This window comes from Tachysurus fulvidraco, chromosome 4 (assembly GCF_022655615.1).
Source record: "Tachysurus fulvidraco isolate hzauxx_2018 chromosome 4, HZAU_PFXX_2.0, whole genome shotgun sequence".
Classification (NCBI taxonomy): Eukaryota; Metazoa; Chordata; class Actinopteri; order Siluriformes; family Bagridae; genus Tachysurus; species Tachysurus fulvidraco.
Window position 1 is genome coordinate 459462 of NC_062521.1, and position 22500 is coordinate 481961.

The window sequence follows — 22500 nt, forward strand, 5'->3', positions numbered from 1 at the left end:
AGCTCGACACCGCTTTAATTTGGCACGAAGTTCTGGAAAAACTGTCCAACATCAAAATAAGGTTTACGATGATGCCCCCGAAGGCACGGGTTGAAGACCCGGTCAGTGACGTCACGATATCCTAATTTGTTTAAAGTCATACCTACGTCATCACCGTCAGCAAAATTGTAACATTGAAACTTGGAAAAAAAATAGACCTACCTACTGACTTTTTTTTTTTTTTTTTTTTACTGTTACTGCAAACCAAAATATTTTTAAGGATGGCCTAAATCCAACATCAAATTTAACATCCAGAATCACAACTTGGCAAAACAGCAATTTTTCTGAAGAAACATGAACATGTCTGCTTTCTCTGGGAGAAGACGAGACCTTTCTCGCTTAGATGGGAGATTTACTTCATTGTTGTATCTTTGGAAATGAATCCACACTTTAGTCTTTTTTAGACCTGTTTAACACAAAGTGCAGCGCGAGTGACTGATTTCTGCGGTAAATTGCGTTAATTTGGTTACGTAACTGTAAACAATTAATATTCATGAGGTAAGACGTGGTTATTTAAAGTGACCGCCTCCCAGCGCTTTGTCCGTCATCACATCGGAACCTCGTTTGGAACCGAAACTTAAAAATTCCCAACCCTGTATGATGGATATCTGTCTGTATTTCCTCTAGTCTAGGTTTCCTCTAGTTGTTTGCAGAAGTCACTGCTGAAATCGTCTGATGGGGAAATGACCACGCTGACTGTGACCCAGTCTGCTCTTGCTGATGCAGTAGATCTACCTGGTGTCTTGTTCCTGTGCTCAGGCTTGTCATGGTGTTTGACCTGTGACATGAAACTGCCTCCACAACCTCACCTCAGTAACAGAGTTTGGTTCTTCACCCAGTGTGAACAAACATGTTTGTTTCTCACTTAATGACTGGGTTTAAACCTACATATGTATCTGATGATCATTAACACCTGCTGGTATCACTGTTTAATCACACACCTGACTCTGATCCTACAAAATCACTGACCTTGTGCAAGTGTTACAATAACAATAACACGCACCTGATTAACAATAACGCACTTTATCGGTGCGTGTTGAATTCTCACCTGTGCCACATCCAACAGGTAGATCTGCAGGAAGAAGCCCAGAGCACTTCCAGTGATCTGATACGGAGCTCCACCAATCGCAAAGCACAGCTTACTGCACACAGACATGCCCAATGTCCTCTTCTTCTGCTAGAGTTTTGTATAAAAAAAAATGCTAAGTTTTGGAAAAATCTGGTGCCATAGAAAAGCAGTGTACTGTCTAAAAGACAGCTTTTATTTTGCACATTTTCTGTCTTTAAACATAATTTTTTTTTACTGTGTTATTTTATTCACTTATTTATATTTTATCTATTTACGTTTAAATCTTTCATTTCAATATTTAACCAAACTTATTTAAAATGATCTATACTTTACTTTGTCTGTTTATTTGGTCACGCTGACTACATGTGTAATGTGACCTACGGAAATAAAAGTGTCTGAAACAAACACACACACACACACACACACACACACACACACACACACACACACACACACACACACACAACATGCCTTTCTCTCTCACGCACGCACGCGCACACGCGCACACACACACACACACACTGACCATCACTTTCTCTCTCTCTCTCTCTCTCTCTCTCTCTCTCTCTCTCTCTCTCTCTCTCTCTCATTCTCACACACACACACACACACAGACCATACCTTTCTCTCTCTCTCACACACACACACACTGACCATCCCTTTCTCTCTCTCACTCTCTCTCTCTCACACACACACACTGACCATCCCTTTCTCTCTCTCACTCTCTCTCACACACACACACACTGACCATCCCTTTCTCTCTCTCTCTCTCTCACACACACACTGACCATCCCTTTGTCTCTCTCTCTCTCACACATACACTGACCATCCCTTTCTCTCTCTCTCACACATACACTGACCATCCCTTTCTCTCTCTCACACACATACACTGACCATCCCTTTCTCTCTCTCACACACATACACTGACCATCACTTTCTCTCTCTCACACACATACACTGACCATCTCTCTCTCTCTCTCTCTCTCTCTCTCTCACTCACTGACCATCCCTTTCTCTCTCTCTCTTCCTCTTCCTCTCTCTCACTCTCTCTTCCTCTCTCTCTCTCACTCTCTCTCTCTCTCACTCTCTCTTCCTCTCTCTCTCTCACTCTCTCTCTCTCTCACTCACACACACACACACTGACCATCCCTTTCTCTCTCTCTCTTTCTCACACACACACACACACACACACACACACACACACACACACACTGACCATCCCCCTCTCTCTCTCTCTCTCTCTCTCTCTCTCTCTCTCTCTCTCTCTCACACACACACACACACACACACACACACACACACACACACTCATACCTGGATGAATTCGAGCCCATCGTTTCCTATGTGTTTAGCTGGAGGCAGTAAAGACACAGGATTCTCCACGTCTTCTTCTGGCGCCATAAACACTTCAGTTCACTTTGTTCAGCTAAATGTTATTAATGTGCGTAATGAAGTGCGGGCTGCGGGTCAAACGGTGCGTACCCTCATCAAGCTAACGTGCGTATGGAATGCTGAAGCCACGCCCACTTCTTATTATAATGGTGGGGTAAGCCACGCCCACTTCTCAGTTTACCGGTTGAGTAAGCCAAGCCCCCATACTGGGCTGTTCATCATCATGGTTTGATTAAAGCATTTTAGTGTAAAGTAACACAAGTGCTTGGTAATTAAACAAACAATATTTTTATTTTATACTATTTTTTTAGTGATGGCGAAGTGAAGCTTTCTTGAAGCAGTGAAGCTTTCAACCCTATTGTATGGGAAAAAGGTTCATTACTCGAAGCTTTTCAAATCAGAGCTCGATGATGATCCTCCCCGGTCCAAAGACATGCATGGTAGGTTGATGGTCAGGGGTCAGGGCATATTCTGGCAAACGGTTTCCCTATCGCGGTTTCGCAATCGGCAGAGCAAATGTAGCACACACCGTTTACCAACTCGCGGTAACATTCCTTCCGTTTACCCAGGGCGAGATCATGGGAAGGAATTAAAAGTACGAGGCTCCAGGTGTAAGAGGCGGGGCAACATTTACCAAATTTCAAACTTAAAGTTCATGCAAACAGATATTAATAGACAGGTTTCAGTCAAATATTTATGGTTTATTTAGCAACTATTTTATAAACACGCATCCTCTTCTATGGTTCCTCTTCTAATATGATTCCTCTTCTAATATTCTCATCAAAGAGAGCATCATAAACGTAGGAATCAAAATAATAAAAGATATAGGCTACTACACCTGTCAGAGGAAATTACATTTATTTTTGTGCCTTTTAATTTATTCATTTAATTTATTATGTTTCTATGTTTGTGTTAGATAAATCCATTTGTGTGAAAATGGTATCACAAAAACAAGTAAATTGATGCTGAATAATAATTAATTACGTTACGTATAGAGGGGACACGGGAGTGGATTTTCAAACCTCTCCCGTCCCACTCCCAAAAAAAAAATTCCCGTCCCATCCCAATCCCGCAAAAAAAAAAAAAGACCCAATCCCATCCCAATCCCAGAAGAATGACTCCTATTCCCTCCCACTCCCGTGTTTTGTTTTGTTTTTGATCATTTTTACAAAGGAGTTTCCTCCGGGTACTCCGGTTTCCTCCCCCGGTCCAAAGACATGCATGGTAGGTTGATTGGCATCTCTGGAAAATTGTCCGTAGCGTGTGAGTGAACGAGAGTGTGTGTGTGCCCTGTGATGGGTTGGCACTCCGTCCAGGGTGTATCCTGCCTTGGTGCCCAATGACGCCTGAGATAAGCACAGTCCCCCCGTGACCCGAGAAGTTCGGATATGCGGTAGAAAATAAATGAGTGAGTGAGTGAGAGCTCGATGATGACCTCTGCTGGTGAAAGCGGAGAATGTTCCACAACCAAACAACGCATTCATTTTAGAAGCAAAAATTAATGGATTGACAAATTAAGGATAGATTAATAAATACACGAATCAATAACGAATACAATAATGTACGTTCTTATTGTATTTCTATAATTTACTATTTTACTTTTAATTATGCACAATGTACTCTGTAAATGCTTTTGTAATACAAATGTAGTTTTTGACATGCCAATAAAGCACACTTCAATTGAAATTAAGAGAGAGAGAGAGAGAGAGAGAGAGAGAGAGAGAGAGAGAGAAAGAAAGACTGTGTTCCTATTTTGACAATGATAAAATAACAGCAGCACTTTTAAACCACTTATTTATTTTAATAATTAAAACTGGAACAAGTGAATAAAATTAAAAGTAGGCTTTAACCTGGGCTGTTGGCTAAATCCTGGACAGATCTGGCTCTGTCATGCTTTGCACGAAAATGCCTCAACATGGATGATGTATTATTAATATTATAGGCCAGCTTCTGGGAGCAAATCAAACACTGGACCTTAAAACAGATTATACTTTTGAGACAAGGTCTATCCTTAAAGTGTGAACCATTAAAAAAAAAAGATCATTATTGGTATTAAGCGGTGCACAAAAGGCTTTTCTTGCATTCCTATGTTTTTCAACTTCTCACTATCCAGTATATATATATGACAAAATATACGACATTAAATGAATGAAATGAATTAAATCGTATAATTATTCAGTGAAACGAAGCTTTCGTCATTGGTCACGTGATTTGGCCAGAACGAATCAAGCTTCGATACAAAGCTTCGATGAAAATCGTTGTTTGTTTTTTTTGTTATTTTTTTTTAAAATCGGTTTATTTTTTTGACTCACGCCTCGGGGCTTCGGTGTCACCGGTAACGTCACTACTATTTTTGACTCCAGTGAAATTTAACGTGCTAAATAAAGTACGTAGCTTTTTGTTTTGCTTAACAAACCACTTTGTCAAATAACATTTACATGGATTTATTTAACATTAAATAAAATGTCAATAATTACATTTTAAACATTTATTTATTTTTGTAGATTTACTTTTTAAAATAGAAACAGTCAAAAATCTAACGAATTGAACAACTGAATTTGATACAGTTGCCAGCTGTATGCACGCACGCACGCACACGCACGCACACACGCACACACACACCATAAGATGAATCAAGATACTGTTTAATCCAAGTTGTGCAGATTTCCTAAAATACTCCCCACCTTCCTCCTCCTGCTCCTCCTCTCTGTTGTCATGCTGCTCTATTTTTGCCCAAACACAGTAGAGGTAAGCTGAAGCCTCGTTTCTCTCTGAGATGTGATTGTAGTGTTTTGCCAATTAAGTTTAAACAGGTCAAATGTGAGTGAGTTGGACATTAAGAAGGCCAGTTTTTTCCAGATGAACTAAATATGTAACAGGGTTTGTGCAAAAATGTGATTTTTTTCTTTCAGCAACAAGAAGAGGCCTCTGAGAGAGGACAAGTGATGCAGCGTGGAACATGGCACCAAACCCACGACAACCGGGACATATCAGGGCTTTGTAAGTGCTGGGTGACGTGTGAACAGAACAAAACACTTAAATAATGAACTGAATTAGAATCCAGGCTGTGAGATTTCACTGCTTTCTCAATCTCTATCGTGAAAAGTCTTCGCAATATCAAGCTGTCCACTTTGTTTACATACAAATTATCATGATAATAATGAAATGTTATACAGTATTTACTTTTGCATTTAATACAGAAGTGTTAGGATTACTATAATTATTGTTATAGACTGTTGTTAAGAAATAAGTGGTGTGTGTGTGTGTGTGTGTGTGTGTGTGTGTGTGTGTGTGTGTGTGTGTGGTCTGTTAGGAAGGAGAACAGTTTGTGGACAAAGATGTCTCAGGGAAACGGTTGAGTGAGTGTTTTGGAGCCGTGTGACAGCAGCAGCCAGAGCAGCGTGATATGGACCCAGCTAAGGGACGTGGAGGACACTGTAGAGCGCAGTGTGGAGTATGACAAGTGCTCTGTGTTTCACTGTGCTGATGTGAAGTGTAACCTGGTGCTGGGGGACTCTAGGAGAGCTCCAGGGTCTCAGGGCCATTATTTGTCTCAGTAAGTTTTATTTTTTACTAAGATAAACCCATCATCACCAGTTCATGTCCACTGCAGTTTACTCTCATACACACAGATGTGTTGTGTATCATGAGCACATCACATTCTCTGTGCAGTTGGTGGCAGGTTGCTGTGTTTCTTAATATTATTGTGATGATTATCTGCAGAAATCAGCAAGGATGTAAGAATAAGAGGAAAGATGGAGATGAGTAAGGAGGGTCCTCTTAAATTCGGGTAAGTAGATGCACACTGCAGATATGATGCTAGTTATATTTGGACTCCAAACCCTGTGTACAAACCTGTATACACTCTATAAACACACACACACACACACACACACACACACACACACACACACACACACACACACACACACACACACACACACACACACACACACACACACACACACACACACACACACACACACACACACACACACACACACACACACACACACACACACACACACATATATACACGCGCGCGCGCGCACTCTGTCAGTCAGGATCCTATTGGTGCGTGTTGTGCAGCGTCACGAGCAGACAGCCAATAAAATGAGCTCGTTGCAGATTTTGAACAAATCGCGCGCCGATTGAGCGTCCAGTCGTTACCCGGAAAACAAACAGAAGACGACGGTTTAATTTGTTTCGTTTGTTTAGTTTTACTGTGAAATTTGTTCCGGTTTGGTGTGAAGATGGATTTAGACTCCATGAGATATGCGGACCTGAGGCAGCTCGCCAAGAGCGTTGGGTTAAAAGCCAACATGAAGGTGAGGCAGTTAATAACGGCTCCGGTTAGCATCAGGAGCTAACGGTCATTATAGGTGTCACCTCAGGGGTGATTATTAATTTATTATTATCTGTAATAACACGCAGGTTACAGCAGCAATGTCAGCTTTACAGGCTCCACATATCCTCCATGTCAAAGTAAACAACACCGTACATAGTGTGTGTGTGTGTGTGTGTGTGTGTGTGTGTCCGTGTCCAGATATCCTCCATGTCAAAGTAAACAACACCGTACATAATGTGTGTGTGTGTGTGTGTGTGTGTGTGTGTGTGTGTGTGTGTCCAGATATCTTCCATGTCAAAGCAAACAACACCGTACATAAAGCGTGTTCGTGCTTTATTTAAACAGCACTAAAACTGTCCTTCACTAAAGGTCCTAAAGACACACATGGACACAGACTTTAGTGTAAATAAAGTCCATCGTGTGGAGAAGAGAACTGATGGCTTTTGTTCACGATTCACATCATTACACTTTCACACAGTAGCACAAAGTGTGTAGAATTAACCGTAATCACTTCAGTTCTTCTTCACTGTTTATCTGAGCTTTTGACTGGATAATAGGAGACCGAACTGTTGGTACAGAAACACTTGTCTAAATGAAACCTGCTGTTTATTCTCCAGGCTGATAAGATGCTGAAGACGCTGAAACTGCATTTTGAACAACAGAGCTGTGGGAACGTGAGTGAGGTTTCGTCCTTGTAGTTTAATAAGATTTAGGTAATGAATTATTTGAGGCTCAGTGCCCTGTAGTGCACTTGCATTATTCTACATTAGTCAGCTGTAAATGCATCATGTTTCCCTTTCCCAGGGTAACCAGGTCACCTCGGGTGACGCGCAGATCTCAGACGAGGCAGCAGTCGAACCCAAACCCGCAAACGACGCACTGGTGACCAAACGGCGTGTAAAAAACCAGAAGAGGAAAGACTCTGGAGACGGAGCTGATGAGAATTCCAAACCGGCAGAGAGTCCAGTTCAGGTGAGTGTTAAAGGGTTGCAGTGTCGCACGTGGTTTCATTGTTGAAGCAACTTTATTTGTTTAACAACTTAAATACTTGTTTACAGGATGACACAAAGCTGCCTGGAGAGGAGGAGGACGGAGGCGGTAAAAGGAGCTCCAAGAGGAGGAAGGTGTCCTCGGCTAAGGACATGAAGCCTCCAGCTCCTGAAATTAAACCTGAATCTGCTGATGATGCTGTCGCCGAGGGCCAGAAAGGTGTGTTAAAGGGGGAGGCAGATAGCAGTGTACAGCAGTGTCAAGTGTTTATTGATTGTTTAAAAAGTTTAAAAAAAAGCCGTTTATTCCATGGCATTTGTATAAGCATGTTTTATTTCTATTTTATTGTGTTCATTTCATTCTGTATTTTATGATGTACAGCACTTTGTCTGCTGTGGCTTTTTTTAAGCTGCTTTATAAAATATTTATTAATAATAATAATGATATTTTCCTCTGAATGAAAAGTTCTGCTGGCGACTCTTTAGTTCCATAAACTTTTAGTCCCTACCTCAGATAAGATACAGAATTATTCCATCAATCTCTAATTACAATTTACAAGTTTATTATAGAGAGGGGGCACGGTGGAGGGGGGGCACAGAGGCTTAGTGGTTAGTACGTTTGCCTCACACCTCCAGGGTCGGGGGTTCGATTCCCACCTCCACCTTGTGTGTGTGGAGTTTGCATGTTCTCCCCGTGCCTCGGGGGTTTCCTCCGGGTACTCCGGTTTCCTCCCCCGGTCCAAAGACATGCATGGTAGGTTGATTGGCATCTCTGGAAAATTGTCCGTAGCGTGTGAGTGAATGAGTGTGTGTGTGTGCCCTGTGATGGGTTGGCACTCCGTCCAGGGTGTATCCTGCCTCGATGCCCGATGACACCTGAGATAGGCACAGGCTCCCCGTGACGTTCGGATAAGCGGTAGAAGATGAAAATGAAAAGTTTATTACAAATATTTGACTGTTATTATTGCTTAAGTAGATTCTGTGAATAACATTTTGTGTATTGTGTAAATCTTTAAAATTATCAAATATATTCAGAAAATCCCATTTATTTATTTTTGTTGAACACAGATGTGGGTAAGAAGACTTCTGGGAAGATTCCCCGTCACAAAGGTCTGATGAAGAAATCAGCTGTGAGGCCGACCACACCGAGTAACGTCACGTCTCGTATTTTACAGTTTATATTTGGTTCTGTGCACGTCAAAGCTCTATAACTGAGGGTATTGTACCTGATCTAGATTTCAAGAAACTCCATGAAGCACATTTCAGCAAGATGGAGTCCATCGATTCCTACGTCCAGAGGAGGAACAAGCAGATGGAGGTGCTAAAGGACTCCGTGAAGGACCTGAAGGTTTGTACTTGTTCACAAATTGCCCCGTTCTAAGAGAGGCCGAAGACTGTGCTGGTTTTTATTGCTCGTTATTGTTTCATGAACATGTTGCTATTTCAGGCTCCGTCAGAAAACACCAAGAAATCTGAGGACACTGAATCTCATGCAGTAAGTGCAGTTTATTCGTGTTTACTATCAGCTTGTAGTCTTTAAAAGGAAAAAAGTTCCTGGCTTCAGATTCGTCTGTTTAAATGCTTGTAGACTCCGGCGGTCAGCAGAGCCTCGCTGTTCAGCCCGGGAGTGCAGGTAAAGAAAGTGGAGAAGTGCAAAGTCACTCAGGCTCCCACTAACAAGCCAGTGATGAAGGACAGCGCCCCCTTTAGGCCTGCCGTCTTCTCAGCCAACAAGATCAATGTCAGGTGAGAAACATGCCATGAACTCTGGGCTTGTGGTGTGAGTCGTGTTAACGTTGTGATCTGATGGAATGATTTAATCTTCAGGTTCTCACAAACGACGCTGGACAACGAGCACAAGCGCTCCCTGGTGAAGACTCCAGCCCGCATGTCTCTTATGTCTCCTCTCACACCCACTCTGGGCAGGAAATCTGAAGTGCACATGAACAAGAACGCTGCTCCGGTCAACAAAACTCCAGGTCTGAACAGTGCAGTTAAAAACAAAAGTGAGTTGTCATGGTGAAAGGAAACAGCGTTGAAGTAAAGTGTGGTGTTGTATTTTTCAGGAGTGACTCCGTTTGTCTTCAGCGGGGCCACAGGCACTCCAGGGACCAACAAGAAAAATGGATTCGACCTGAAAGCGAGCCTCTCTCGCCCGCTCACATATAAACCTCATAAAGGTGAGTAAAAAAACATTGAGAATGTGGAATGCACCGTAAATGTTATTTGTGTATCTGGTCCACGAAGGCGTGCTGTAGATCCCTGATCTGAGCTGTAACATGGTTCCACTTGTTTCTGTTTCCACCTGTAGGAAAACTGAAGCCTTTCGGCACGACGCATGAAAACGCAGAGCTGAACAAATCTCAAACGATTTCTTCTCACCAGAAAAACTACAAACAACACCAAGTGCAGACGCGGTCAGTGGCACAAACACGAAAGGAACCGAGCACTAAATAGTGAATTACAGCATAAATATTAACACGGTCTGATTAGACTGGAGAATGCTGCAGGACGCATGTTGATTATCTTCCCTCTGATTTATTCACTGTAACAGAGATGAGCGGCGTGAGGAGCACAAGAAGGTCCGCAAGCAGAACAAGGAGAAGACGCTGGGTTCCAGACGTGGCCTGGTTATGGCGTAACGTTCCTGCTTTATGTTCAAATGAGATTTAGACTGTAGCTTCGTGCACCTTTTTTTTATTAAGCTCGTGTCTGTTTTTATCAGTGTTCAAAGAATGTTGTTTAAATCTTGATAACACCACCCAAGCTTCTTCTCCCCCTCACCCATTATTTCAGTAACAACTGTTGTAGACTCTAATACTGAGTTTATTTGATATTAAATAAATGGGTTTTGTCAGTGAGTGTTGCAAAAGTACATGGAACTTAAATTCCCAGCGTTACTCCGTCATGTTCAGGGTGACAGTCGTCTCTGTTCCACCTCCGGGTTCCTCTTGTACAGTTCATATGCAAACTCCTCTGTGTGAGCGCGGTCGTTACACACAGCGATGAAGTCGATCTCTAACTGGAACGCTCCGTCTGCTTTATCTCCCAGCGTGAAGCCGATAGTATTCACCTGAAAAATGTTAAAACGAAGAAGGACGTATGTACGCATTTAAATTAGTACATTTAGTAGTGTAGCTGCTCCCACATCACCGATTTAAAATGTGTAAACGATGAGGAAATTTCCTGTAATCAGCCATACCTTGTCGAGCCAGAGAGGGTACTGTTCGTCTTGTACTCGTCCTCGGCTAGAGAGGAAGAATTTAGAAAAAGGGATCTGTGAAAGTAAGAGGAAAAGAACGTGAACCCTAACATGACTAACCAATCAGTTATTAAGCTTCCACCATGCGGGGGCGGTGCCCACACCTTAACGTCCTGCCAGTATGGACCCCCTCGTGTGTACAGGAAGTAGCTGTACATGTCGTCTCTCTGGTGAGAGAAGTAGGTCCCTGCCGAGATGTTCACCATCCACGGTCTGCCGTCTCCACGTATACGCAAATGCAGAGTGTTGAAGTTTGACCAATCAAAGTGCTTTTTCCTGTCGAAGGAAGCCTGAAAATCAGAGTCAGTGTCCAGAGCTTCACTAAAACCCCTAAAATCACACGCTGCAGTTAATAACAAGCAGGACAAGAAACGTGGAGTTTGTCTGTTATTCCAGCAGCTGCTCTTTCATCATTTAAACTTACTGGCATATTACATAAACATCATTTCACACTTATTGCCATATTATAAGTGTTCTAATGGTTCTGAAGAATTTCTATTCATGTTAGATTACATCTAGTGTTATTTTCATAATCTTTCATCTATTTAATTTTAAAAGAGAACTTAATCAAAAAAACCCAAGCAGGAACACAAGAACAGTATTAATTTAATAATTAATGCAGATCCTCCTCCTGCATCTCAGCTCAGAACAATGTTGAACACTTCACTAAATACTTCTGGCAGTAAGGAGATGATGATGATGACAGATTGAGGAGCACAGGCACCAACCAGAGGCTGTTTGGAGCGCATGGTGCAGTATCCACTATATCGTGTCTCTCCATCTCGGGGTGCAGCTGAGCACAGAGAGCCATACAGCATGCAGGTGAAGTTATTCCTCCCGAGCTTCACGTACGCTTCACTTCGCCCACCGATCTCCCGGTCCGAGGTGACCACCCACTGACCGAGCGACTCTGGACCACGGAACTCCCACAGCACACGAGTCTGCTCCAACATGTGCTCCTCCAGTGGCCGGCCCTCGGGCCCCGACCAGTGCTCCAAGAACTCGGCCTTCAGGAGACCGAAGTGCTTCTTTACTCCTTCCACGCCCTTAGCGAAGTCAAAATGGATCTTCTGCCAGGGCCATCTGGTGTCCGGAGCCTGGCCTGGTCTGCGGTAGTCCCGCTCATATACAGACCTGATACTCAGAGACACAGGACCCACAGGGCGTGGCTGAAAGAGACGTCTCTGGAAGACGGTGGAGGTTTTCAGCATCCTCCCTGACACGGCCATAACCTCTGAGCTCAAAGCATTCAAATGTCTTCTGAAAATGAGAGAAAACAAAATCAGTTGTCATGTAACTCAATTCTCAACACTCACCGTGGACAAATAAAGTGCACCTGCATTACATCCCTGTGTCACAACTGAGCCGTATTCTTCTCTCCACACTGTAAACACTGCAGCCTTACACACACACACACACACACTGCCCCTCTCTCTCTCTCTCTCTCTCTCTCTCTCTCTCTCTCTCTCACACACACACACACACACACCCTCTCTCTCTCTCTCACACACACACACACATACATACATACAGCCCCTGATACAGAAACATGAAAACAGCAGAACCTCACAGTGACTTACAAATAATAACCGATACTGGGGAAGTGTTGTGTCGAATCGATGTACAAACTCTGACCGCACAAACTAAAAGTTTTTATCTAATTTCAACATTAAAACTACTTTAAAGAGCCACTCTGACATTCGTGAGAGCCGTCGCTCCTGTCCGTCGCCTAAAATGTCCGTAAGGAAACAAAGTGATGCTGCACAACGGCCGTTTGAGGTGCGGGCGCTCGAGCCACAATAATGTCGCAAACAGTAGAATTTCTTTTAATTTTAACCTCATTGTGTTTACAGTAAATGTGACTATAGGATCAGCGCAATAAGCAGTGATGTGCAAAGTTCTGCTCGTTCTGATCTAATGTTTAAATGAACCGCAGTCAAGTTAAAGGCTGCAAAGAAAGAAATACATGAACAGATTAAGTGGTGATTTTACTGCAAACAAACGAACAAATATTTTTCTTTGTTTACTTTCACTATTTATATGATCTATAGATATTTAAAAATAAATATTACCTGTTTTACTAAAACAGATAATAATAATAACAATAATAATAATAATAATAATCGTTTTTATATAACGGCTATTGGGTTTAATAACTAAATAAAAATGTGAAAAACAATTGAATGTTTTAAATTATTTCTGATGACGTCACCGCCCTCCCCATGGGTGGGAAAAATAAACAAAACACGCACCGCGCATGCGCACTCCTGTTTTCAGTGATGCGCATGCGCCCTGGCGCTCTCTAGCGCCGCCGCTTGTGCTCGAGCGCAGTCACTGACGGTAGCTCTGAAGCTAACGATGGTGAACGTAAAGAAACGGAAAGGTCGCGTCGTCATCGATTCCGACTCGGAAGACAGCGCGAGCGATGACAACTTGGATCAGGTAAATAAAGAGCTACTTTTCCTCATCCTTGAACACTAAACATAGTGTGTGTGTGTACATTGTGTTCGCTTCGGTAACATTAGCACGAGCGTCCATGCTAGTAGTAACTGCGCTATTTAACAATATTTAAACCTACCCGTAATGCGTCGGTGCGCTCTGACGTCACAGTTCGCGCTGCTCGGTGATTAGACAATTTGTGCAGCTCAATCCAATTGTAGTTCAGAAGGCGGGAAACTGTCCGCCTATCATAATAAAGTGGGCGGGTTTTGTGTGAAAACTGGTGGGAAATGTGTGTGTATATATATATATATAGAACGCAAAAGAGCGCTAGCTGGCTAGTTACTTTAAGAGCTTGTTATTAAACATCATTATGTAAAAGCAACAGATTTGTGCTACTCGTCTGTTTTTACCTTATAACAAAGCACAACACACGCGTTTAAAGTCATAACACCGAGTTGTTTGTTTGTGTGTGTGTGTCTGGAATGCTAGCCTGTTAGCTAACATGCATGCTAGTTAGTCTGTTAGCGCGTTAGCCAGTCCTGTGCTTTTGTAAACATCAGATTGATCGGACACGACGCTGTGGCGATCGGACACGACGCTGTGGCGATCAGACACGACGCTGTGGCGATCAGACACGACGCTGTGGTGTTTATTTTACACACACCGACAGATTTGAAGAATCAGAATCACGTCATGTTGAGGATTCAAAAGTAAACAGATTTCTGTCACCCGAACAGAACGACGTGTAAAAGTGTTGTGTTTATTCGTGTGTTCTCTGAGACCTGAGCAAATCCACACGTGTGCTGAGACTAAACCTGAGCAAATCCACACGTGTGCTGAGACTAAACCAGAGCAAATCCACACGTGTGCTGAGACTAAACCAGAGCAAATCCACACGTGTGCTGAGACTAAACCAGAGCAAACCTGAGCTCATCTGATCCTTGTGCTGCTGGATGATCAGAATCTTCATCATACAATAAATTCACTTTTCGAGATCACACATGAAAAATAAGATGAAAAATAAGAATAAAAATACTCATGTAAATTCGAATAGGTTTTGTTTTGTTTTTTAAATAGAGAAATAAATAAATTGTATGTACAGTTGTGCTACAGATGATAGAATGAGATGTAGGTGGAGGTGCATGGAGGTGATAAGTTACTTGGATGTGAGAGTGATTTTCTGAGCTTTGTTCCTTACTCTGAATCTCTACGGTTCTCGAGGATGGACAGGAGAACAACAACGATCCTCTCAGCAGTCTGAACCTCTCTCTGTAATGTTCTGGTGTCTGAGTTTGTTTCTGAGCCAAAAACACAGTTACTGATGTGTACGGAACAGACGATGACTGCTGAGTAGAACAGTTTCTGCAGTAAAACTTCTTAAACTGGTGAAGGAACTGCATCTTTTGTTGGGTCTTTTTTTACACTGGTGTTTATGTGAGTGTCCCACCTCAGTTCCTGGGAGATGGTGGAGCTCAATGACTTAAAAGCCTTCACTACAGCCACAGTGCTGTCCATGATGTTTCTCCTGAAGTCCACCATCACCTCCACAAGTTGTTGTGACTGCACCAGACGGACAGCTCTTAAACCTCCTGTCTGTAGGAGACTCGTCTCCGTCATTGATGACTTTAGCGTCATCCACAATCTACGGGAGCTTGACAGAGGGGTCGTTAGAGGTGCAGTCGTTGGTGTTCATGGAGAAGAGCAGTGGGGAGAGGACACAACCCTGAGGTGCGCCAGTGATGGTGGAGCAGCTGTTTGACATGAATCCCAGTCTCGCTAGCTGCTGCCTATCTGTCAGGAAGCTGGTGATCCGCTGACCGATAGAGCTAGGAACAGTGAGCTTGGTTTGTTTGGTCTGGAGGAGTGTTGAAGGAGAACTGAAGTCTACAAACAGGATCCTTGCATAAGTCCCTGATTTATCCAGGTGTTGCAGGATGTAATGCAGTCCAGAGTTTACTGCATCATCCACGGACCGGTTTGCTCGATAAGCAAACTGCAGAGGGTCCAGTGAAGTCTTTTAGATAAAGCAGAACCAGTTTTTGGAATGACCTCATGGTGACAGATGTCTGTGCCACAGGTCTGTAGTCGTTAAGCCCAGTTATCTTTGGTTTCTTTGGGACGAGGATGATGGTTGTGTGTTTGAAGCAAACAGGGACTTAACACAGCTCCAGTGATCTGGTGAAGATCTGTGTGAAGATGGGGCCAGTTGGTCAGCATAGGATTTCAGACAGGCTGGTGTGACACTGTCTGGGGCTGGTGCCTTTCTCCTTTTGTTGTTTCTGAAGATCTGGCACGCATCATCTTCACTGATCTGGAGCACAGGAGATGGAGGTTACTGGAGCTGTTAAAGGTTGTGTAAAGAGATGAAGTTGGTGATGGCTTTCAGACATTTCCAGACTCTAGTGAACTGAACCTGTAAACTTTTAGTGTAGCTCTTTTAAACCGCACTAATCTCCTAATTCAGTGAGTTCCTGGCCTGATTGTACAAGACCCTGTCTCCATTTCAGTAGTCATCCTCTTTGGCCTGACGAAGGTGTCTGAGTTTTGCTGTAAACCCAATGGCTTATCGTTGTTGAATGTTAGACTTCTGCTAGGGATGCAAATGTCCTCACAGAAGTTGACTCTGCGTCACAGTCCTCTGCGAATAGCTGAAAGTTGGAAGGTGTAGCGTGCTGTCCGGCGTGGCGTCGTTCAGCCAGGTTTTTATGGCCCACTGCAGCAGAGTGTGGAAAATCCTTATTTGTCTGGGAGAGCAGAAGGAGTTTGTCTATTTTGTTGGGTAGAGAGCAGAGATTTGCCAGATGAATGCTGGACACTGTCTAACCTTCACAACGAACAAACCCAAGATACGGTGATTATAACATCTCACAGGTTACTGGACAAAACTATTGGGATTCAGGTTCCTTTTGGTTTGGTTTTCCTGTCCAAATCAAAGCACAATTAAGCCTTCTTCTGAGTCATATGGGTTTAGATCTGTACGGCTACACGTCACTCCGGTAAGACAAGGGTGTCATGGGTTAGGGTTAAGTGTAGATAGAACGTCGTGTGCAGCATCAAGCACTTGTTTTAAATTCACCAGCGCAGGTCCCAAGGTGCCTTTTTAAATAGAGTCACCTTCCACCAGCCGCCTGAGAGCCTCTTGGAGAGAACTTCAGCATTACGTCTTCTGTTGACTAGCTGCTGAAGTTCACACACACTGACTTTTATGGAAATGAGGATGTTTACATGCGCCAGCAAACCTTCTTACTGACGCTTCGGTGATTCAGAGCAGCTGATGTTCAAATTTTGTACAAGTTTTTATCTTTCTTCCTTTTCAGTGTTACACTCTGGTGCGTGTGTGTGTGTGTGTGTGTGTGTGTGTGTGTTTGCACACCTTGCGTGGATGTTTTTGACCCCTCCTGAGGCTCAGTTCTTGTGTAAACACACCCTAACTCAGTGACCTGTACATTTCCTGTACCTGGAGTTTTACTCTAGATGTTTGCATGTTGATTTTTAGAGCACACACTGATGCAGAGAATTTATGTTCCAGGAACTGCTGAGTTTGGCCAAGAGGAAGCGTGTGGACTCTGAAGAACCAGAGGAACCCGTCAGCAAACCTGCAGCATCTACAGACTCTGAGACGTCCGACAGTGACGATGAGGTACTTCACTACGCGCTCCTTCTAATAATCCACCTGCAGGCCAAGATTGTGTTTAGATGTGACTTTAAACTGTGTGTGTGTGTGTGTGTGTGTGTGTGTGTGTAGTGGACCGTCGGAGGCACCAAAACCAAGAAGAAGGCGAAGCCCGGTAAAGGGGCGGAAAAGAAGAACCCCACGAAAAAAAAAGTGAACAAAGCTGCTTCTTCTGGGAGCTCGGATGGAGACAGTTCAGCTGAGAGCTCTGCACCTGAGGAAGGTGAGGTGGGGGGGCACGCAGGGGTTTGTGTTTCTGAGGGGCAAATGTGTGTGTTTGTGTACGGAAGCCGAGCTGTTGGCGTCTAACATGTTACTGACCGCCACACAGGCGAGGTGTCCGACTCTGAGAGCAACAGCTCATCCTCCAGCTCAGATTCCGACTCGTCCTCGGAGGATGAAGTGTTCCGTGACGGATACGGAGACGATCTGATGGGAGACGAGGAGGACCGGGCGCGGCTGGAGCAGATGACCGAGAAGGAGAGAGAGCAGGAACTGTTTAACCGTATTGAGAAGAGAGAGGTGCTTAAACGCAGGTGAGGAGAGAACACACACACACACGTACGTGTACACACACACACACACACACACACACACACGTACGTGTACACACACACAGGTGTACACACACACACACACACACACACAAACGTGTACACACACACACGTAAGTATACACACACGTGTATGTATACACACGCACACAGGTGTACGTATATATACACACACACGTGTACATATATGCGCACACACACACACATGTACGTATACACACGTGTACATATAGACACACACACGTGTATGTATACACACACACACGTGTACGTATACACACACGTGTACGTATACACACACACGTGTACGTATACACACACACGTGTACGTATACACACACACGTGTACGTATACAAACACACACGTGTACGTATACAAACACACACACACACACACACACATGTACGTGTACATACACACACACACACACACGTGTACATACACACACACACGTGTACATACACACACACACACGTGTACATACACACACACACACGTGTACATACACACACACACGTGTACATACACACACACACGTGTACATACACACACACACGTGTACATACACACACACACGTGTACATACACACACACACGTGTACATACACACACACACACGTGTACATACACACACACACGTGTACATACACACACACACGTGTACATACACACACACACGTGTACATACACACACACACACACACACACGTGTACATACACACACACACACACACACGTGTACACACACACACACACACACGCGTGTACGTGTACATGCACACACACACACGCGTGTACGTGTACATGCACACACATGTGTACGTATACACACACACACGTGTACGTATACACACACACACGTGTACGTATACACACACATACACACACACACACGCATGTGTACGTGTACATACACACACACACATGTGTACGTATACACACACACACACGTGTACGTATACACACACACACACGTGTACGTATACACACACACGTGTACGTATACACGTATACACACACACACGTGTACGTATACACACACACACACACACACACGTGTACGTATACACACACACACACGTGTACGTATACACATGCACACACAAACGCACACACACACACACGCGCGCGTGTACGTATACACACACACACACACACACGCGTGTACGTATACACACACACACACGCGTGCACGTGTACGTACACACACACACACACACACACGTGTACATACACACACACACACGTGTACATACACACACACACACACGTACATACACACACACACACACACACACACACACGTGTGTACGTATACACATGCACACACAAACGCACACACACGTGTACGTATACACATGCACACACACACACACACGTGTACGTATACACGCGCACACACACACACACACACACACACACACACACACACGTGTGTACGTATACACATGCACACACAAACGCACACACACACACGTGTACGTATACACATGCACACACACACACACACGTGTACGTATACACGCGCACACACACACACACACACACACACGTGTACGTATACACATGCACACACAAACGCACACACACACGTGTACGTATACACATGCACACACACACACACACGTGTACGTACACACACACACACTAAACACTATGGCCACCTCCATAACATCACCATTCAGGTCAGCAGTGAACAGGTTGAGAGTGTAATATACTGTATACTGTAACGTTCGTGTACTTTATAGTGCACTAGTGTGTGAATTTGGATGTGACCCTCAGGTGTAAAAGTCTGCCGTGAGTTTATGTCCAGATAATTAGATTCTCTCCCGTGTTTCACTCAGGTTTGAAATCAAGCAGAAACTAAAGACGGAAAAGAAAAAGGTTAAAGAGGAGAAGAAGAAGAAGAAGCAAGAGGAAGAGCAGGAGAAGAAAAAACAGATTCAGGTTACAGACACTCAGGTGGTGAGTGGATCAGGGGGCGTGGCTACTTTACACATCTCACCTTTTACATAGAGGCTTTTTATTAAAAATAACAGTAATAATAATAATGCTGTCCTGTGCGCGTGTGTGTGTGTGTGTGTGTGTGGGGGGGGACCTGCTTGTAGGTGATGTCCCATAATAAAGAGAGGAGGTCAAAGAGAGACGAGAAGCTGGACAAGAAGTCTCAGGCCATGGAGGAGCTGAAAGCCGAGCGAGAGAAGAAGAAGAACAGAACAGGTTTGTTTTCTCCTGAACAGCAGGACGTCCCCCGAGTCCAGCGCTCCGTCTGGGTCCTGACCGTCTCATCTGTTTTAACCTTTCAGCCGAGCTTCTGACCAAACGACAGCCGCTGAAGGCCAGCGACGTTTACTCCGACGATGAGGAGGAGGAAGAGGAAGACGACGACAAGTCCTCGGTGAAGAGCGACCGCAGCTCGAGGTTGTCATCCTCCGATGATGAAGAGGAGTGAGTCTGGGCTTTGGTATCATTAGGGTTAAAACTTCCTGCATTTTAGGAGAACCTCGCACACACACACACACAACGCACGTTTTACATGAGCCGTGATGGCCGTCTTTTCTCTCCTCCCCCTCAGGAAAGAGGCCACGCCCCCTAAGTCTCAGCCCGTTTCGTTGCCGGAGGAACTGAACCGCATCCGTCTGTCACGGCACAAGCTGGAGCGCTGGTGTCACATGCCCTTCTTTGCAAAAACCGTCACCGGCTGCTTCGTCCGCATCGGCATCGGGAACTGCAGCAGTAAACCTGTGTACAGGGTACGAGCCACTTCCTGTTTCCAGCTGATTTAATATGAGGCTGATGTGAGTTTGAGTTTTTAGCTCAGCTGCGTGATTTCATGGACAACGTGGTGCTTTTCTCTTGCCGCTTGCTACCAGGTGGCCGAGATCGTAGATGTGGTGGAAACGGCGAAGGTCTACCAGCTCGGCTCCACACGGACGAACAAGGGGCTGCAGTTACGGTGAGTCGTTTTATGGCCGGGTTTGTGTAGAAAACTGTAGAGTTAAAGTTAGTTCTGTTGTGTAGAAAATCTAACGCACAAAGTTCAGTGTGTTGTAGATTTATTAAGCGGAATAAATAACTGACAACTGTGTGTCTGTGTGTGTGTGTGTCCTTTTCTGAAGCCATGGCAACGACACCCGAGTGTTCCGGCTGGAGTTTGTGTCCAATCAGGAATTTACAGAGAGCGAGTTTATGAAATGGAGAGAAGCAGTGAGTGAGATTTATGAGTTACATCATGAGTTATTCTTACACATTATAACTGCATGACATCACTTCAGTATGAACTGCTGATGTGTGGCTTTATTTTTGTCCTGTTTGTGTCCCAGTAGAGCATCTGTACACGTGTGTGTGTGTTTAATCTCAGTGTGCTGCTTCTTTACAGATGAACGGTGCAGGAATGCAGATTCCCACCCTGGACGAGATCGCTAAAAAAGAGCAGTCTATTAAAGAAGCCGTTAACTACAAATTCAACGACAAAGACATCGAGGATGTGAGGCACTGATCTGTGTTGTGTTACTTTGTGTTTCAGTCCTGACCTTAAATAAGACGAATCCATAACCAATTGGGACATTGAGATCTGTATATTAGATATAATGAGTAACCTGCAGACGTTATGGCTTACAGATAGTGAAGGAGAAGGACAGATTTCGAAAGGCACCGCCAAACTACGCCATGAAGAAAACACAGCTCCTGAAAGAAAAGGTGACTCACTAAAGACTCATCATTTATATCTGTAGTTTAGTCTGCACTGGGAGGGTTTTTATTGTGTAACCGTGTGTGTGTGTGTGTGTGTGTGTGTGTGTTAGGCAATGGCAGAGGATAGCGGTGATGGCGATAAGGTGAAGATGTTGCAGGATCAGTTGAATGAGCTGGAGGAGAGAGCTGAAGCATTAGACAGGCAGAGAACTAAAAATATTTCTGCCATCAGGTGAGTACGCGAACGCACGCACACACACACACACACACACACACACACACACACACACACACACACACGTGTCACAAGCTGAGAGCCTGGGTAAATTTCAGTAACTTTCTCATTTCTCAGTTACATCAACCAGAGGAACCGCAGCTGGAACATTGTGGAGTCGGAGAAAGCTTTAGTGGTACGTACACGCTTCACACGTACACGCTTCACACGTACACGCTTCACACGTACACGCTTCACACGTACACGCTTCACACGTACACGCTTCACACGTACACGCTTCACACCAACATGCTTCACACGTACACGCTTCACACGTACACGCTTCACACTAGAGGTCTTCACGGGTCCACTTAGATCTGAGACCCGACCCGAGACCCGAGTGGATTCGGGTCTGAAAGTTTCACGTGTACCTCGGACACGGGTCGGTATAATAATAGCGGCTTCGGGTCTCGGGTAATTTAAATCGAATGTGTTTTTACCGAACGGACCCGAGAAGACCCGAACTACTGTATCTCGTGCGTGTGCCTCGACTTAAGTCCTTTTCCAACTTCTCCTCTGTTTGCAAAGACCGCTTGCGACATGCGGCTGGTGACATGTGGCTGGTGTTAAGCTCATTTTCGTAGAAACAGACCTGTCAATCAATGTTGAATCCACGCTGTAGCGGTTACACTAAAGTAACCTTCGGGTCCAGTCGGGTAAGAAACAAATTGTCGTTGGGTCGGACTCGGGTCTCATTTTTTTGGGTTTCTCGGGTCGAGTTTTTTTTTAAGGAAAAAAAAAATATATATATATGCATGTCGGGT

At 44.2% G+C, this 22500-nt stretch overlaps 4 protein-coding genes across 15 annotated transcripts in view; 2 read left to right on the forward strand and 2 right to left on the reverse strand.

Moving 5' to 3' along the window:
- The window catches only part of mfsd2aa (major facilitator superfamily domain containing 2aa), a 9246-nt gene extending 6391 nt beyond the window's left edge, over positions 1-2855 (reverse strand). For 2 of the 8 annotated variants that reach the window (XM_047813001.1, XM_047813000.1), the window contains exons 1-2: positions 2423-2845; positions 1088-1216 (exon numbers count right to left, since the gene is read on the reverse strand). In XM_047813001.1, the coding sequence (XP_047668957.1) occupies positions 1088-1216; positions 2423-2509 (216 nt within the window). In that variant the 5' untranslated portion in view covers positions 2510-2845. Of the gene's footprint in view, positions 1-774; positions 900-1087; positions 1217-2422 lie in introns of those variants that run through there. The other 6 variants (XM_047813003.1, XM_047812998.1, XM_047812997.1 and 3 more) reach the window with 6 other exon arrangements.
- Positions 2856-6624: 3769 nt separating this feature from the next.
- On the forward strand, positions 6625-10698 carry nusap1 (nucleolar and spindle associated protein 1). The gene is made up of 12 exons (XM_027167035.2): positions 6625-6828; positions 7466-7522; positions 7653-7820; positions 7907-8057; positions 8906-8986; positions 9073-9185; positions 9285-9332; positions 9426-9583; positions 9665-9816; positions 9904-10017; positions 10149-10254; positions 10392-10698. Exons 1-12 carry the CDS (start codon positions 6754-6756, stop codon positions 10477-10479), a joined length of 1311 nt encoding a protein of 436 aa, XP_027022836.2. The 5' UTR covers positions 6625-6753; the 3' UTR covers positions 10480-10698.
- Positions 10646-13776, reverse strand: ndufaf1 (NADH:ubiquinone oxidoreductase complex assembly factor 1). Of its 4 annotated transcripts, none has more exons than XM_027167084.2 (5): positions 13678-13776; positions 11828-12359; positions 11204-11389; positions 11040-11114; positions 10646-10910 (listed from the first exon to the last, which is right to left on the reverse strand). In XM_027167084.2, exons 2-5 carry the CDS (start codon positions 12326-12328, stop codon positions 10749-10751), a joined length of 924 nt encoding a protein of 307 aa, XP_027022885.2. In that variant the 5' UTR covers positions 12329-12359; positions 13678-13776; the 3' UTR covers positions 10646-10748. The 4 variants fall into 4 exon arrangements, with proteins under 4 accessions (XP_027022885.2, XP_027022857.2, XP_047668364.1 ...); XM_027167056.2 differs by lacking the exon at positions 13678-13776 and adding an exon at positions 13352-13489; XM_047812408.1 differs by lacking the exon at positions 13678-13776 and adding an exon at positions 12680-12922 and having other exon boundaries at positions 11828-12356.
- Positions 13410-22500, forward strand: part of rtf1 (RTF1 homolog, Paf1/RNA polymerase II complex component) — a 13593-nt gene continuing 4502 nt past the window's right edge. For both annotated transcript variants that reach the window (XM_027166996.2, XM_027167008.2), the window contains exons 1-14: positions 13410-13541; positions 17071-17181; positions 17287-17437; positions 17546-17750; positions 19614-19734; positions 19878-19989; positions 20076-20217; positions 20345-20522; positions 20643-20725; positions 20889-20976; positions 21149-21256; positions 21391-21468; positions 21573-21694; positions 21815-21872. In XM_027166996.2, coding sequence (XP_027022797.1) covers positions 13458-13541; positions 17071-17181; positions 17287-17437; positions 17546-17750; positions 19614-19734; positions 19878-19989; positions 20076-20217; positions 20345-20522; positions 20643-20725; positions 20889-20976; positions 21149-21256; positions 21391-21468; positions 21573-21694; positions 21815-21872 — 1641 coding nt within the window. In that variant the 5' untranslated portion in view covers positions 13410-13457. The remainder of the gene's footprint in view (positions 13542-17070; positions 17182-17286; positions 17438-17545; positions 17751-19613; positions 19735-19877; positions 19990-20075; positions 20218-20344; positions 20523-20642; positions 20726-20888; positions 20977-21148; positions 21257-21390; positions 21469-21572; positions 21695-21814; positions 21873-22500) is intronic.

What these genes read in the sequence shown, in the direction of transcription:
- ndufaf1 (XM_027167056.2), bottom strand. Translation starts at nt 13,386, where the DNA reads ATGCGCATCACTGAAAACAGGAGTGCGCATGCGCG. An exon ending in TGCGCTCCAAACAGCCTCTG is followed by an intron (nt 11,390 to 11,827) that starts GTTGGTGCCTGT and finishes TCTGATTTTCAG; the next exon opens with GCTTCCTTCGACAGGAAAAA. An exon ending in CATACTGGCAGGACGTTAAG is followed by an intron (nt 11,115 to 11,203) that starts GTGTGGGCACCG and finishes TTACTTTCACAG; the next exon opens with ATCCCTTTTTCTAAATTCTT.
- nusap1 (XM_027167035.2), top strand. Translation starts at nt 6,754, where the DNA reads ATGGATTTAGACTCCATGAGATATGCGGACCTGAGGCAGCTCGCCAAG. An exon ending in GGTTAAAAGCCAACATGAAG is followed by an intron (nt 6,829 to 7,465) that starts GTGAGGCAGTTA and finishes TTTATTCTCCAG; the next exon opens with GCTGATAAGATGCTGAAGAC. An exon ending in GCCAACAAGATCAATGTCAG is followed by an intron (nt 9,584 to 9,664) that starts GTGAGAAACATG and finishes TTTAATCTTCAG; the next exon opens with GTTCTCACAAACGACGCTGG.